This window comes from Equus przewalskii, chromosome 11 (genome assembly GCF_037783145.1).
Source record: "Equus przewalskii isolate Varuska chromosome 11, EquPr2, whole genome shotgun sequence".
NCBI lineage: Eukaryota > Metazoa > Chordata > Mammalia > Perissodactyla > Equidae > Equus > Equus przewalskii.
The window spans coordinates 21,133,405-21,151,529 of NC_091841.1; the positions used below are offsets into that span (position 1 = coordinate 21,133,405).

General features: G+C 38.5%; 1 protein-coding gene and 1 long non-coding RNA gene across 2 annotated transcripts in view; one reads left to right on the forward strand and one right to left on the reverse strand.

Moving 5' to 3' along the window:
• LOC139074361 (uncharacterized) overlaps positions 1-18,125 on the forward strand; it is a 37,387-nt gene that overhangs the window by 1,476 nt on the left and 17,786 nt on the right. The window lies entirely within an intron of this gene.
• Positions 9,272-10,222, reverse strand: LOC103564927 (olfactory receptor 10V1-like). The gene has a single exon (XM_008540861.2). The coding sequence runs from the start codon at positions 10,220-10,222 to the stop codon at positions 9,272-9,274; it is 951 nt and encodes a 316-aa protein (XP_008539083.2).

The window sequence follows — 18,125 nt, forward strand, 5'->3', positions numbered from 1 at the left end:
TAGGATTAATTCTTGTGCATTTCGCAACTCCTTTCTCCTGGTGTCTTAGAATGCAGCCTCGCCTACGAATAGCACACAGTGAATTCCTTACGTGTTAGTGTGACTGGATTAATCAGAGCCCAAGTACTGGAAACTTTGGATTTGGCAGTAGAAGTTCTGGGTGGGAATCAGTGCTTTGTCACTGGCGATCAGATTTTGGGCAAGTTCTTTAAACATGTCTGAGCCTTAGTTTCTTTTGAGTTTCATCATACCTGCCTCAGAGTGGTGGTTCAATGGCATGATGATACTAATACTACTAATAATGATTGAAGTGGGCCTGGCACTCTCCTAGGTGCTTTATATGGATTATTTCGAATTTTTCTTCACACACCAACCCCATGAGGTAGGTAGTGATATTTTCTCTATAGCCAGGAACCTGAGGATTAAAGACATTAAGTAATTTACCCCAAACCACCCCTTGGCAAGTGGCAAAGCTGGCAGCTGAGGTCTGTTTGATTCCAAAAATCCAGTCTCTTGATTACTGTGACAAGTTAACAAAAGCAGATGTTTACATGGGCCACGCCCGAATCTTAAAGAAGTGGGGCAGGCCAAGGGTAAGATGATAATTGGTTTTGAAGCATTCATGGAACATTACAAAACTTCATGTACTAGGTAACAGCGAGTCTTAACAGTGACCAAAGAATGGGTGCCATATAGATAGACCAAGGGTTGGCAAACTATGGCCCACAGCCAAATCTGGCCATCCCCTGTTTTTGTAAGGAAAGTTTTTAGGATTACAGCTACTTTCATTTATTTACATATTGTGTTTGGTTGCTTTAGGGCAACAAAAGCAGAGTTGAGTACTTACAACAGAGACTGTTTGACCAGCAAAGCCTAAAATATTTACTATCTGGCCTTTTAGAGGAAGAGTGTGCTGATTTTTGATGAGGCAGATCATGTTTTCTGATCATTATGTTAGAAGTAAGAAATTAGAAAAAACCACCACACTTCTGATCCATGGACTGCTTAAGAAAACAATGGAAAGTAGAGAGTATTTAGAACTGAATGGTAAACACGTCAACATAAGACTTTTAGGATACAACTTTATATACAGTTTATATAAGAAAATAGGAAAGCCTGAAAATAAATGAACTATAGGATAAACTCAAAGAAAGTAGAAGGAAAGAAAGAATGAAGAACAGAAATTAAAGAAATAGAAAACAAGGTGTCCTAGAGAGGATCAACAAAATTACCCATTTTTTTCTCACACAACGCCTGTCTGTGAGGGAGATTAATGAGGGTCACTTTGAGTGAATAATGTATTTTTTTGGGCTGTGTAATAGCCCCATTATTAAGATGGAGAGTGTACAAATTCTTTGCACAAGTGATTCTTTAGAAGTAAGGTATGGGCTGGCCTGATGGCATCACGGTTAAGTCTGTGTGCTCCGCTTTGGTGGCCTGAGGTTCTCGGGTTCAGATCCTGGGCACAGTCCTATGCATCTCTCATCAAGCCACGTTGAGGAGGAGTCCCATATACGGAACAGAGGAAGATTGGCATAGATGTTAGCTCAGTGACAATCTTCCTCAAGCAAAAAGAGGAAGACTGGCAACAGATATTAGCTCAGGGCCAGTCTTCCTCACCAAAAAAAAAGGTAAGGTATGATACCTCCAGAGAGTGTCCCTTGAGTAGGTGGAAGAAGAGTCAGTTCCTGCCTGCCAGGTAGGCGGGAGAGGATTTAGACAGCTGGGAGAGGACATCAAATAGAGAAAGCCACCAAGCTATCTTTGGCATTGTCTTTTCTTTCTCCGGAAGCTGTAAATAATCCACTGTGGTATTTATAGACTCTCTATGTTCTTTTTAAAAAAAATCATGGTAAAGAAAAAACCCATAAAATGTATTTTCTTGCAAGACTGGTTTCAGATGGTATTAGAGTTTTACAGTACTAATTTTCATTTAGTGGTGTAAAACGCTCAATCAGTGGTTCTCAGCATCATCAAGAGTGCTTGTTAAAACAGACTGCTGGGCCTGGTCCTCAGAGTTTCAGATTCAGTAGGTCTGAAGTGCGACCTGAGAATTAATTGCATTTATAACAAGTTCCCAGGTGATGCTGATGCTATTGGTTCTACTTTGAGAACCATTGGTTTAAGACATTGTCCTTGAGTGTTTGCAAAGGGATATAGAGGGGGGGACAAAAGAGTGGTGGGCTGCCCAGGTCATTCCTCTTGTATTTAATAAAGTTGTTATAGAACTTTAAACAGAAAGTTTACAACAGAAAGTTATAGGAATGCTTGGTGCAACAGATCTTAGGACAAAAGGGCTAGCCATATAATGAAAATAAAAATTTACAAGGTAAAACTTGTGGTGGATTAAACAAGGCCACAAATTCTTTGGCAGTTCTCCCATCAAGAGGTGGCTTCTAGGGCCAGCCCTGTGGCCGAGTGGTTAAGTTTGCGTGCTCTGCTTTGGCGGCCCAGGGTTTCCTGGGCACCAACATGGCACCACTCATTAGGCCATGTCGAGGCAGCATCCCACATGCCACAACTAGAAGGACCCACAACTAAAAATATACAACTATGCACTGGGGTGATTTGGGGAGAAAAAGGAAAAAAGAAGGAAGAAGATTGGCAACAGTTGTTAGCTCAGGTGCCAATCTTACAAAAAAAAAGAGGTGGGTTCTATTTCCACCTCTCCTTGAATATGGACTGGACTGCGACTACTTTGCTCAACGGAGTATGGGAGAGGTGATGTTACGCCAGTTCTGCATCTAATCTTTAAGAAGATTGCCATTAGGAGTCCATATAAGATACCTAATTACCTCGCTGAAGAGATCCCATGAAAAGGCCCTGAAACTCCTTGGAGAGAGAGAGGGTGGTCCAGCTGTATCTAACTTGCTAGCCGTCCCAGTCAAGACATCAGACTTGTGAATGAAGCTGTCTTGGATTCTTCAGATGAGCTCAACTATGAGCTGAATATCGTTGAGCAACCAACCCCATTCAGCACCATGTGGAGCAGAAGAATCACTCAGCTGACTCTTTCCCGAGATCCTGACTCGTAACATCATGACATATGATAAAATGGTTGTGGTTTTAAGCCACAAGTAGTTTATTACTCACTAATAGACAACTGGAGCAAGTCTGTTTAGAAAAATTATTCAAAATTTGGAAATAAGGAGAAAGGATTAGTGTGTCCCCTTTCGATGTTATGACAAGACCCTTATCTAAGAAGCTTGTTTAAGGTTCATTTGAAGTTCTAGGAGGAGGTAAATTTCAAGTAGTATTTACTGTTAATGAGGTCCCAGACTCTGTAAAGTTAGATATTAATTTGTAGAAGCTTGGTAAATTGCAAATTACTTTTGCCCAGTGGAGGTGATTTCATTTTGGGAAAAGATAATCCCAAAGGGAACGTTTTATTGCCCTGCCAGACATTAACTGGCTTTATATTTAACTTTTGAGTCTTATTCTGGTATTTTTTTCCCTCACTATGTATAGTTCATAGTTTCTCGTATGCTCTTGAACCAGCTTTACCATCCTGCTGGTTCTCTCATTAATGAGATAAATCTTTGACACATGCTCGTAATATATTTAAATGAGAGTCATGTTTTTAACTTTTTGAAAATTATACTTTGGCAAACTTATTTATATTGAATATTAACTTTTTCAGGGGATTCCATTCAGTACCTCTTTTTTGAGAATCCATTATGTAAAAAGTTGAGACTGTGTCATGTAAAAAGTCATGAGCAAAGCCTGAGTAGTTTATTAAGGTATAAATTAAGTAGTATATTAGCTTCCTATTGCTACTGTCACAAATTACCACAAATTTAGTGGCTTAAAACAACACAAGTTTTTTCTGTTGTAGTTCTGGAGGTCAGAGTCTAAAATGGGTTACAGTACTATGTTCCTTCTGGAAGCTCTAGGAGAGAATTTGTTTTCTTACCTTTTTAGCTTCTAGAATTTGCTTGCATTCCTTAGCTTGTGGCCGCATCCCCCATCTTCAAGCCGGCAGCCTAGCATCTTCCAAACTCTGTTGTTACCTTTTTCTCTCCTACCCTCCTGCCTCCCTCTTATAAAGATTCTGTGATAACAGTGGGGGCACCTGGATAATCCAGGATAATCTCCCCATTTTAGGACCCTTAATCACATCTGCAAAATCCCTTATACCATATATGGTAACATATTCATGAGTTCTGGGGACTAGGACCCGGACACCTTTTGGGGGGGGGCGTTTTTCAGCCTACCGCATGTGCTATGTATGAGCCATTGGTGTATCCAAAATCATTTTTGGTGGTAGTATAATGAGAAAACGTTTTAAAATTTAAGTATTTGTTTTGTATACTATTTAAAGATGAAAAATTGAAGGTTTCACTAGGTGAAATTATGAAGGATCATTAAAAGGAGTATAAAGAATGAGTGAGAGAACATGCAGGCCCACCCTCCTCCCATGGATCCCAAAAGGGGCAGCTAGTGCTGACCAGGCCTTGACGTCAAGAATGGATTATAGGGACCTCCCTCTTCTATTAGTTTCTGATTGGCTGTAATTTAGAAGTGAGGCAATATGTTAGTTTCCAGGGCAGATCATCACATTGGAAGATAAAATCAGAAAGCCAGTTTTGTACATTTTATGGGTTACTGAACTGGTAAGGGGGGGGGTGTCTTACAGTACCATTGCTTCCATTATTCCTTTTGATTCTCTGAGTATGGCAGGGCAGGGATGGCGCATAGGGAACTATTCCCCTCATCATTTATCTCTATGAACAGGAAAGGGATGATGATGCCCTCCTTCCTGGGCTCTTCCCAGGGAGAATAAGTAATTGAGGGCAGAAACTGTATAGTTTTTACTGAGCATTTTATTCTCACCACATCATCTACTTCAGCACTTAGTAGTAATTGTTCAAACATTTCTGAGTTCTTCTTTTAATCACAAGCCATTATTTAGAAAAGAAATGGCAAAATAAAAAATTAGCTCTACTTACGGATTCATAGGAAATGTCTTCAAACACTAAACTTTGTAGGCCTAGGTGCTCTTCAAGTATCCTTTGGTATCTCCTTGCTTTGGTTTCTTGTGGTTCCTTGTGTAGGATCACCACAATAGGATTGAGTGGCAGCATCTCATTCAAAATATATCCTTGCCCATTCTACTGACAATAGCTGATGCTAAAGAAATGGGGGTAGGATAGAGGGAGGACTAAGAAGAAGGGTAGGGAGAAAAGGAGGAAATCCTACAAAAACTTAAACAGCCTCAGCTGCTAACTTCCTGTCCAGCTTGGCATCCCCTGTGCCTAAGGCTTGCGTTAGCGTGTTTCTTGCATTAGTCAGACTTCTGTATTTCCCCACACCTAAGTGGGGGAGGATAGGTCAACTTCTAGTTTCTGGCCTTTTCCTGGGGCAATGGGGCAAAGCAAAGAGAGATTCAGACTGTTCCCTGAGACTGCTATATGGGGAGGACCTTGGCTGTGTCTATTTCTTTGGGAAAACTTTGCAAGAGGAAGACAGGCTTGTTCAGCAAAGTCTGAAGATTAGTCACAATGCCACGAACACTATTAAGTCTTAAGGCATTCTCTTAACAACCATACAGAAGCCTGATGTAAAGTGCAGCGATGTTTAAGAACTCAGGCACACTTGCTGCCCTCACCTATTAGCTGACATTTAAGACAGGAAAATTTTGATAGAGGAGATGCCTGCATTATGATTTTCTTTTGTTTCTTTCCTATTCAGTGAGTTAGGATACTTATACAATGTAAAACACAAGACATTTAGGACTGTGATGATTAACTTGGGATGTTGCAGGTACCTAATGCACATAAGAAACCATCCTGAATTTATTGGATTAAAGTAACAATAATGATTTATTTCACTAATGAATCTGCGATTTGGCTAAGACAATGGGAACAGGTCATCCCTGCTCCAGGAGGCATCAGCTGGTACTGCTTGAAGGCTGGGAGTGACTCAATGGTTGGTTGCTGGAATCATCTCAAGTGTCACTCACTATCTGGCAGTTGATGCTAGTTGTCAGCTGAGACGTCAGTGGGGTTTTCAGCTAGAGCACTTACATGTGTGCTTTCTTTGTGGTTTCTTACTTGCTTCACAACATGCTGGCTGGGTTCCAAGAGCAAATGTCCCAGAAGGGCCAGTTGGAGGTGTATCCTCTTTGATGACCTAAGCTCGAAAGTCACATAGCATCCCTTCTGCTGTAGTTACAGACTCACCCAGATTCAAGGGGAAGAAAGATGGACCCCACCTCTGGATGGGAAGAGTGTCACCATCACAATTTGAAGAGAGCATGTGGGAACAGATAGGTCATTGCAGGCATTTTTGGAAAATACGATCTGCCACAAGGGCCAAGCAACAGGAGACAAGGCTTTTTGGACAAGATAGGCTAAGAAACCTCTCAAAAGTCAAATCTTACAAGATAAATATTTTTCTCCCCTTAAGAAGTCACCACCACCAGCACTACCTGTGTTTATTATAATGGTGTACGAGGATGAAACAGAACTGGAGGAGACTTGGGAAATCGCTGTAATTTTGGAGCTTATAAAATCTTTGGTAAGGACGTGCCCTGATCTCCATGGTGAGGTATAGGCTATATGCATATAAAATCTCCCTAAAATTCAGCTTTTCAATGGTTGCTGTGTTCATTCCAATCACTCCCGAGACAATGAAGGGGTGTTCACTAACACCCCGTGTTAGTTATCTAAAAAATTACCTCAAAACATAGCAGCTTAAAACTAAAATCATTTATTATCTCACAAAGCATTTGAGGGTCAGGAATCTAGGAGCTGCTTAGCTGAGTGGTTCTGGCTCAGAGTGTTTCAGGAGGTTGCAGTCAAAATGTCAGCTGGGGCTCCAGTCATCCGAAGACTTGCCTGGGGTTGGAGGATCTGTGTCCAACATGGTTCACTTACATGGCTGTTGGCAAGAGCCATCAGTTCCTCCTTGACTGTTTATAGGCAGCCTCAGTTCCTCACCCTGTGGACCTCTCCATGGGGCTTCTTGATTGTCATAGGGACACGGCAGCTTCTCCCAGAGTGAGTAATCTGAAGAAGAGGCTGCAGCTGCAATAGCTTTTATGACCCAGTTTCAGAAGTCATATGTTATCACTTCTGCCACATTCTGTTTGCTAGAAATAAGTTACTAAGTACAGCCCACACTCAAAGGGAGGGGAATTAGTTTCCACCTTGCAAAGGGAGGAGTATCACAGAATTTGTGGACCTATTTTAAAACCACCACAGCCTATTTAAAGGCAAACTCCAGACCTTTTTACCATGGCAAATTTCTGGAAAGATAAATAGACTCTACTATTTAGACATAAATGATTAGAGAATATCAATGATGCAAATAAGGCGGTATTAGTGCAGGAATATACAGACTGATTTATGGAACACGGTAAGCAGCCAAGAAACAGAGCTTAGCATAAATGTGCCTTTAGTATGTATCAGAGGACATCTCAGTTCAATGGGAAAAGGAGACATGATATGAAAATTGTGCTGAAGCAATCGATAACTTATTTTGGGAGAAAAGTTAATGCCTTGTAACACAGCATACAACAGAATAAATTCCAGAACGATAAATGTTTCATGTGAAATTTTAAAGATAAAGCAGCAAGAACAAAATACGCTTGAATATAGTGTCTGTTTGATTTCAGAATTTATTTATTATAAAAATGGAAAAATCACAAAGCAAAAATTTGAATACTGAATTCCATAATGGTAAAGATATATGTATGTATATAAAATCATTAGGAAACTTTTGAAATATTTTCCACGTGTATTGTAGAGACAGCATTGACATAAAATACAAAGACTTAAAAATAAATCTTAAAATTCTTTAAGCATCTTAGAAAAATCCACAAAAAATTTAAATGGCTATAAAATATATAAAAGATCAATTTAATCAATAAATGTAAACAAGATAAATAATTGCCATTTTAAAACCATCAAATTGACAAATAATAAGAAAGAAAGGAAAAAAAGAAAAGGAAAGGAAGGAAGAAAGAGAGAGAGAAGGAAGTGGGAGAGAGGGAAAAAGGAGGGAAAGAAGGAAGAAAGATAGGAAAGAAGGAAGAAAGCAAACCAGCCCAGTGTTGACCATGAAATTATACGGCAAGTACTTTTGTAAATAGTTTGTGGGAGTATAAATTAGTAGTCTTTCTGGAATGCGATTTGCTAATGTGTAAGTAGGGCTTTAAAATATTTTAACCCTAAGGAAGTAATGAGAGTTACACACAGTGAATTATATGTAAGGATGTTTATCACGGTGATACTTATAATAGTGAAAAATTGGTAGACACCTAAATGCTAATAAAGATAAATGGATATATTACGGCAATCATATTTTAGAAGGCTCCTTCAGCATGGCAGATGTTTGTGTCAGAAGTTAGAGAATGAAGCATGGTATAAAAGCTCCTCATAATATAATATACATAATGTGTATAGTACCCAAATATTGTCTGAGGTTTGTTTTAATTGGTAGAGTTAGAAATGATTTTTCAACTTTCTTTCTACTTTGATGTTTTCCAACTTTTAAAAATGGACATTTACTATATTTATAACTGGAAAAGTGTTACTTTAAAAGTAGAACCATAACAAGATTGGTTGGCAAGAACAGAGAAAGGAAGTTCTCATACTAGTTCTGCCAAACAACCATTAGTCCCTTCACCCCTTCTTGAAATTTCCCATTTGGAATGAGAAGAAAATGGAAGGAAGATCCTGTTTCTAATTTTGAAGCACCACCAATTACACTTTTTAAAATAGCAATACATGCCAGATATTTATGTATCATATTTTTACAACTTCTCAACACTGATTGGCCTCACAATAAACAATTCCCAAGACTCAGTCCATAGGAAAGAGAACAATAAGAGTGTATGAGTGGAAACTTGAAGAATCACTCCTGCTCTTCGAGGGAAACTCAATTATTCTACAAATATTTATTGAATGCCCAGTAAATACAAATATCTGTATAGCATTGTGGGGAGATAACAAAGAAGTAGGACCGTTCTTTGCCATCACATAATTCAATAAATATGTATTGAGTATCTACTTTAGTGAGGCACTGGGGATGGATCAGTGAACAAAACAGAAATACTTGCCCATCAGAAGTTTACTCTGTCTTATTTTAAATGACAATGTCTTCCTTTCAGGAGCTACACTATATTTGGAGCTAGAAATAGGAACTGGGGCATGCAGAAGAGGTAAATCCAATTCCCCAAACGTTTACGTCATCTGATCCCTGAGTTTATCATTTTCTGAAGAAGTATTTCCTGCCATTTACATGACCCCAGAAACTCTCACATTTTTTAGTTCAGTAAATGTCTTTTCATTATCTTACTTAGTGCATCTTTCAGCTCCTTGTTTCTGATACTGTAGATCAAGGGATTCAAGACAGGGGTGACAAAGGTGTAGACAACAGACACCACACGGCCCATTTCTGGGTTGTAACTAGAGCTGGGGCGTAAATAGATGAGGCTACAGCAGCCATATTGGAGGAGAACCACAGTCAGATGAGAAGAGCAGGTGGTGAACGCCTTGTGCCGTCCCTCTGCTGAGTGGATCTTCAAAATGGCAACCACAATGAAGAAATATGACATGGAGATCAGGGAAAAGGGAATGGTAAGGATGATGACACTGGCGATGAAGATCATGGTTTCTTGCGTTCGAGTATCTCCACACGCCAACCGCAAGATAGGGAGTACATCACAGTAGAAGTGAGTGATTCTATTGTGGCCACAAAATGGCAGATGGAAAATCAGAACTGTCAGTTGTAAGGCTACAATGAAACCAAGGACAAGGGCTCCCACAGCCAGCTGGGCACACAGCCGCCGTCTCATGATGAGGGTGTAATGCAAAGGATCCCGGATAGCTACAAACCGATCATAAGCCATGATCCCTAAGAAGATACAGTCAGCACTGCCCAGAAAGACAAAGAAGAACATCTGTGTGCCACAGCCAGTGAAAGAGATGGGTATTCTCCCCATGGTCAGGAGGTTGACCAAAGCCAGAGGGGCAACAGTGGAAGAGTAAAAGATCTCCAGAACCGCCAGGTTGGCCAGAAAGAAATACATGGGAATGTGAAGTGAACGCTCTGCCCAGACAGTGAGAAAGATTGTCGCATTACCAATGAGACTGCCGGTATACATTAGCAGGAAAGCCACAAAAATAAACATTTGTACCTCCAAGATGGGTGAAAATGGGTGAAAGTGGAACTGGATCTCTATGGTTTGGTTTTCATCCCCCACAAAGTGGCACATTGGGTTTTCTAGGACAGAAAAAAGAATGTGTTAGGAAAGAAAGTGCTGTGTGCTTTAGGATGAGGGTGATGATACTGTTTTAGCTCCTATAGCTTTAATAATTTTGAAGATGAGTTTATGCTGGGAAGGTCACTCTCTGTTCTTGCTTGTGTTTGTCAGCTCGTATTTTCAAGAGAGTTGGCTGGGATTACCTGTAAAGCCTAGCACTATGAATAAGAGCCAAGTTAATTTGCCCCGTGTGGCAGCTGAGCTCAGGACTTTGACTTCATTTTTGTCTTGCAAGAACCAGCTGAACTGATAACCCCTGAGCCTCTAAACTTATACATTGTGTAACAATAATATGCTGGCCATCAAGTATGAAGTCCTGATGGTCTTGATTCTAAGACCTATAGTATACATTGGGGTCATATTGTCCCATATAAAGGATGCTCCATTTTTCTTGGAAGGGTTGTCTTCCTCAAGAGGAAAAGAGGTCAGCTTGTGCCAGTTCAGCAGCCCTGAGCACAGTGACTCCATTACTGATCTATGGTTGCAGAGAAAGCTTTGAGCCTTCAAGTACATTGGCCCTTAGCTATAGGCACAACATCCCCATACCTCTTATAAACTTTCTCTATGCTTCTAACCAAGAGTCAAGAGAAGAACAGCAGTTTTAGAAACTGCATCAAAATAGACTTCTAGCTTTGGTGAGTTTATAAAGATTCTCCTCACCATCACAATTGGACAATGCTCATGTTCTTGTATGTGGTAAAGTATCAAGTACATATCTTGTACATCTTTCTAAAACAAACTTTTATTCTATTTTATGATAATTTGCTTTATATATGTCATTTCTTCATAGATATATAATCTGCTGCAGGATAAGGACTGTATCTTATTCCTCTCCCTCTAATGCCTAGTATGGTGGCCAAGAAATGTTTATTGAATGAATAAATAAGTGAATAAGTCTTTTACACAACCTGGGTATGTTTACATTTAGGCCAAGCACATGGTTTTGTAATGTGTAACTTAAGGGTTCGTGGAAGGAAAACACTCCTCTTACAAACCTGGTACAGCTTAACTCCTGTGTGTTTAGAAAACATTGTCACTGAAGATTTGCCCATCTTATCAGTACTTATAAGATTGACTTTAACTAATCCAGCGCTCAAATCTCAAACTGTTTTCCTCTATGAGGAAAATATCCTTTCTCCATCTCCCTGAATCTATGCTTAAAGGAGATCAGGCTAATGTGCGTTTCTGGTCTGGGCACTGCCCTGCTCGGGCCTCACCACTAAAAGGGACTGAACATTGAATATAGAGCTTTCTCTAGACTACTGGGAGTGAATTAGGCTAGAATAGACTCTCAAAGGAAGACTAGAGAATTTAAAACAACCAGGGTCTTGTTTCAGTTGCTTTGTAGCTGCTGTTACACCCATAAACATTCCCTTCAACCAACAATCATCACAAAGGAAGTCACCGAAACTCTCATGCGTTTTGTTAATTTCCGCTTGGATCTGGGTCAGGCTCATCCTTAGACATTCTAAGATGTGTTAGGATTTGAAGGACCTTGTAAAGACCCTCATTCATAAAATCAATTTTTTTCCCTGGTAAAATTTACCCAGCTAAAATGACAATGCGAGCTAAGATGGAGGGGGGTAGGGGCATAAATCAAGAGGGTCAGATATAATACCATTTTATCTGTGAATAGCACCTTACCTGATTTTATTTGCCAGAATCAATTCAGCTTCTCTTTCAGGCCCTGGAAACAGGGAACATTTTAGAGCACTGTGCATGTGGGAGGAGGGAGTGACATAACCTGAGCATGAACCTTGGAGAATGACTAGATGTCTTATAGCAGCTCAGGGACACTTTTTTTAGACAACTTTCTGTTTTTTCAATGTATTTATGTTCCACTATCTCATATAATTTTCTTAAAATGTGCAGGAGGTAGGAAGATAGCTATTAATAACTCCATCTTGTGGCTGAGGCACAGAAAGGGTAACTGACCCATTATCTTGCAGTGATTCAGAGGTAGAAGAGAGGTTAGCATTTAGATCTCCTTGAACTTATCAATGATTACATAATTACATAAATATTGTACATAGAGAACTGAAAGCTAGCATTTAGATCTCCTTGTACTTATCAATGATTACGTAATTACATAAATATTGTACATAGAGAACTGAAAGCAGGAAAAATGATCCTCAGGGATTTTATATACTATTATATCAGAATAAGAACTCATGTTGTTTATGGTAAGACTTTCACAGGGTCATCAGTACAGCTTTTGAAAAATCAATGATGATAATAGCTAGCCTGTAATGACAACACCACGAGACACCATACAAATCACTTTCTAGTCATTACCTCATTTTATCTTGACAACAACTTCACCAGATAGCTGTTAATATTATTTGTATATTGAAGGTGAAGAAACTGAAGTGCACAGAGATAACGTTGTCAAAGTCACACAGCTGGTAAATGGCAGAGCCAAGTGATGGTCCCAGGTCTACTTGATTCCAGTACTCAAGTTTTCAACCCCACTAAGCTTAACTCCCAATGTTGTGGACTAGTGAGAATGACTGTGTTTTCAGGAACCAGGGTTGGTGCTTTTGATGTCTGTAACAATAGCTTTAATTCTGAGTATATCTGAACTCCTCATAGGCTAAGCCGAGTCTCACCCATGTCATTTTTATTTGATTCAGTAGTAGCCCCAACCATAGAAACTTTGTAGATTCACAGAATTAGCTAGAAGTTCTGGGTGGAATTCTCTTCATCTTTTCTTCTAGGATCATTAAGGCTGTTCTTTCAATATAAGAGCCTTGACCTGGGAAAAGCTATTTGCTGGTTTGTCCTGAGTTCACTGGGGGGTCAGTGACAAGATCATAGCTGGTTTATGGTCCTGTGACAAGAATCAAGCCAAGATTTACGCAATGATATAATAGTATATAAAATCCTTGATTATCATTTTTTGTTTGTTTTTTCAGTTCTTCATGTACAATACTGTCTTCCTGCCGCTGATTATCTCCACAGGACAAAGTGTATGTACGTTAGTGCAGCGTTGTGATTTCTCCAATTTGAGCCAGGACAGTCTAGTCCCGTGAGGGAATCCAGTGACCATAAAAGTATTCCTAACTCCATCAGGAGTCTCCTGTGTATCTTTCTCTTTCTGGATTTTAATTACTGTAATTGATGATTTAAGGTGTTTAAATTATATTTTCTCTTATTTCACGTTCTCCAAGAAGGAGGGGCTCACGTCTCTCATATCTTATGCATACAGTGGTACACTCAACAGCTGTCCTAGTCCCAGAATACATGAATGAAGGAAGGAAGGATGTCTTACTTATATGCTAGGGAGAGGGAGAATATGTAGCATAGTCTGGGAGATTTTGAGGTTTCTGTAAGGACTAGTTCAATGTAGGGTCTTATTACCATCCTCATAAGAAATAAAAAATAGCAGGGAACTTCTCTAGAACATCCTGAATCTTGGAGCCGGAGCCAGAGCCAGAGCCAAAAAGATCTCCACCTGATTCCTTTGGACCACACAGATATGTGTTTAATAATGGGATGTTAAGAAGTAAGCCGATTTACCCATGAAATGATCATTGCCATTCCTGTGACTAGACACATAGCCTCTCAATTCTCTTCATTCTGAGGTTATCAGATGTTTCTCTGCTGTGAACCCAAACTTGAAATCATTCAATGCACAGTAAAACCTTTCTGATCCCCTTTGTCTACCTTCACTTGGACTAAATTGTGAGACCAAGGTCCCATGATAAATGGCAGGTCTATAAGTCACTGATTATCTGGATAGAAAGCCAAAACTTAGATCAAAATTCTGTGGTGCTGCCAGTCTTCCAGATTTCTGCAGATGTTACAGAAACCAAAGACAGAGACAGAATTTTTAGGATTATTTTGGTATTATCAAGAACTCTGATGGTGTATCTCCTTTACTATAATCTGTATTTGTATCTGTATAGTTGGCTGTTGAGCACAGAGGTAAGGAATCTGACACCTTAAAAGGCAGCTAAGAGAGATGCTGGTGTTGGGTGAGAACTTACCTTGCTCTAGAAGGATGAACCTATCTTCTAATCCAAGTGTTATTTCTAAAGATCTCCCTCAGTCTTTGAGCCTTTAAAACTCTGGCAGGGATGCTTGGGATCAATCTCCTGGGTGTCGCTAGATCCCTGCCCACAAACAAGCGCCTGGTGGTGGCACACACCGTGTCACTGCTGCTCCTTCTCAGTAGTCAGACTCACCTTCAGGAGTTCCTGTCAAATCAAAGCATCCCTTCAGCAGTTTTGCATCTTGCTCTGTTTTGGTTGAAGTGAGTTCAGAGCTTGGTCCCTAGAAGTGTTCACAATCCACAAGGAAAGTTACATCATCTACAGTGGTTTATAGCTCTTAGAAATTCGAAGCAGCAAAAGCCAAAGACCTTTGTCAGCCACTGTTTAGCAGCTTTTAAAGAGCAGACGTACGTTTCATTGGTACTTTGCCTTGATGATGTCATCCCCTTTCTCTAATATTTTAAAAATTGTTCTTAGGGTGTTTTCTATGATAGTGTCATTAAGCCAGAAAACAGCCAGAATAGTCTTTTTTCTGTAGTAAAAGCACTAGTGTCATTTTCATTAAAAAAATCAATAATATGATATCTAATTACCTGATAAGGAGTTAAGAGTTTGAGTCAAACACCTGATTATTTTGCTGCAAGCCCCTTGAAATTTTGAGTGATGAAGGCAAAATTTTGGATTAACAGACTATTCTCATAGCTGTTCTGATATTCTGAAGTTGTGTAGACACAACTCGAGGGCATGTCTATAAACTTCTGAACTCGTTATTATTTCTTCTCTCAAAAATTGATGCGATATTACCACCACCATAGGGGGATGCTGCCATCATTTTCAAGGAACTTAGAAATTTCCTTTATTATAGAAGGGGGAAGTTGGAGAAAAAAAGAGATGAACAAATTCTTGTGGATTTGAAAAAGTACTCACTTAAAAATAATGTGAAATATATGTAAAATATGCATATATCAAATAAGTAACATTTTCTAATGCCCTTGCATTACTTTTTTATTCTAACACTATCTTGTAAGGTTGGGATTATCATTCTCATTTTACAGGTAAGTCAATAGAGAGGCTCACTCAAGCTAAGTAATGTACAGTGCTTGAGCCAGGGCTGATTTCTAGGTTTCATAACTTGAAGTCCTTTTTCTTTTGTTATATTAAATTGCCTTTAATCTGCATGTTGTGGCTACAATAATTGCTACTACTTGTTATTGATATTAGGCTCTATAGGTTTAATTTTTTTTTTTTTGAGGAAGATTAGCCCTGAGCTAACTGCTGCCAATCCTCCTCTTTTTCTGAGGAAGCCTGGCCCTGAGCTAACATCGGTGCCCATCTTCCTCTACTTTACATGTGGGATGCCTACCACAGCAATGGCTTGCCAAGCGGTGCCATGTCCACACCCGGGATCCAAACTGGCGAACCCCAGGCCACCGAAGTACAATATGCAAACTTAACCACTGAGCCACTGGGCCATCCCCCATAGGTTTAATTTTATTAAAACTTCTCTCTAGTAACCTTTTCCACTTCTACCTCTTTGTCTTTTTCACTACATATTTCTCTTCGTCATATAACCCCTAGAAGAGGATCATTTTCATGCTCATCTGGCTTATAAAGCATCTTTGAATTTGAAAAAGATGCTTCTTTTTCGACTTAAAAAATTAAACTCAACAAATCATTTATTTTTCAATAACAGAACAAACACGAATTCTTTCTATATAAGGTATACAGATCAAGTAATTGAACATGTCATAGAAAAATTGAATTTTTAATTGCAATAAATATGTACTCAAAGTTCCTAGGATATAATAATTTCTTATAAAATATTTGCACATCTTGCTTTCATGGAAATGAAGTTTTTATGAGTGTTTCAATGCTTACTAGTTCTAATATCTCATTTTTTATAGAAGTCATCACTAGATTTGACAGTCATCTTTCTTATGCCATTCTAGACCTTAAGTTTTTAATAAATATTACATTCAAGAAGCTATGTTCTCCACCAGCAACTGATAATGGCAAAGTTAATAATAAGAGTTAAAAAATCTTGAGGGGCTGACCTCATGGCTGAGTGGTTAAGTTCACGTGCTCTGCTTCAGTGGCCCAGTGTTTCGTTGGTTCGAATCCTGGGCACGGATATGGCACTGCTCATCAAGCCATGCTGAGGTGGCATCCCACATGCCACAACTAGAGGGACCTACAACTAAAAATATACAACTATGTACTGGGAGGCTTTGGGGAGAAAAAGGAAACAAAAAACTAAAAAAAAATTGGGGGAACTAGATAATATTTGAAAATGTGTCTAGTAGATTCTTACTAGAATTTAATAAATATAAATATAAATGTAATATAATAATATAAATATAATATAATATAAATATAAATAATATAAATATAAATATAAATGTAAATATATTGCAGTATTAAAACAGGAATTTCATAGTAGAGTTTAGAAAACTATTTAATGTTTTTAATTCCTTATACATTGACTTGACATCAACATTACGTTCCTTTTTGTGTTGATCACTCAATTTCAGTTATAAATTTTACATATGCCTACAGTAGTTCATAATTCCTTAGATTACACATGTCAACTAGGATACTGAAAAGACCACAAAATTCTCCTAATAGTTTAAACTTTTCTTCGTAAGATAGTATTGCCATATCCAATAGAGAAAAACAATAAATTGATTTGAAACTGCACTTTAGATAGGAGATGAGCTGATCGCGGGATTCACAATTCACTGTTGAAATGAATGTTGCTCCTTTTTTTTTCTTCTCTCAATTTTTTAGGTTGGAGAAGTTGCTATTTGGGTCAGAGACTCTGAAAAATTTATTTGGCGTCAATAATATACACATTTTGTAAATGTCACTGGTTGGTTTGTTTTTTGAACGAACTTACTGGTCCCTTTAAGTTCTTTCAAGGGCATTATGTATAATGAATTTTGGTGCCTGCATCTTATTGCTTAAAAGATTAATTTATGTAAAATTTTCTGCCAAACTATAACTTGGAAAAGTGAATTTAAAAGTAGATATTTTCTAAAGTATATCTTTGGCTTGCATTCTAGGAACTATATTCTTATTTCTAAAGAGTATTGCATACCACCTTTACTGTGTTTTTAGAGGCATGACAGCAAACTCAACTTTCATATTAAATAGTTGACAATAGCTCTAAATTTATGTTTGGTAAATGTGCCTTCAATACAATCTGGGATTTTGTTGGAATAGGAAAATGGCTATATAGCTCTTGGATGATATAAAAGTTCAGTGGTATCAAAAGAGAATTTTGCTACATTGTTCATTATAGAATAGTCTGGAATGTTTTTGAAGATCTTCTGTTTCAATCCATTATGTATTCCATACAAGTTTGTACCATTGTCATACATCACATCCACTCAAATTATTTTTGTCTGGATTAAGATCTTTTTGGCAGCCAAAAAAAAAAGCTAAGTTCCACTTAATGTATCCGGCATAACGTCTATTATATGGTAGATCCTCAAAAACTAGAATCTCTAATTATCCAACCATAAAATCTCTGCATGTTGTGATTCATTATATATTAAATATTAATTGTTCATGTTATTTTTCTGCTCTGTGGCTCACTTTTATCCCATTGTTTAAAAACAAAATCCCTACTTGCCTTTCTAGACGCTCTACAAATTCTTTTCTTGCTTCTTGAATTCCATTCTATTTCCCTGCAGAATTTCAATTTTACTCTGTATTCTAATCAAGCCATTTCCTAAATAGGTCCTATGCTTTCCCACCTCCACGCCTTTGCTCACCTCAGTCCATCCTACTAGAACATGCCCCATGGTCTATTCCTGTCAAAATCTAACCTATCCTAAAATTCTTACTTAAAGAGGTAT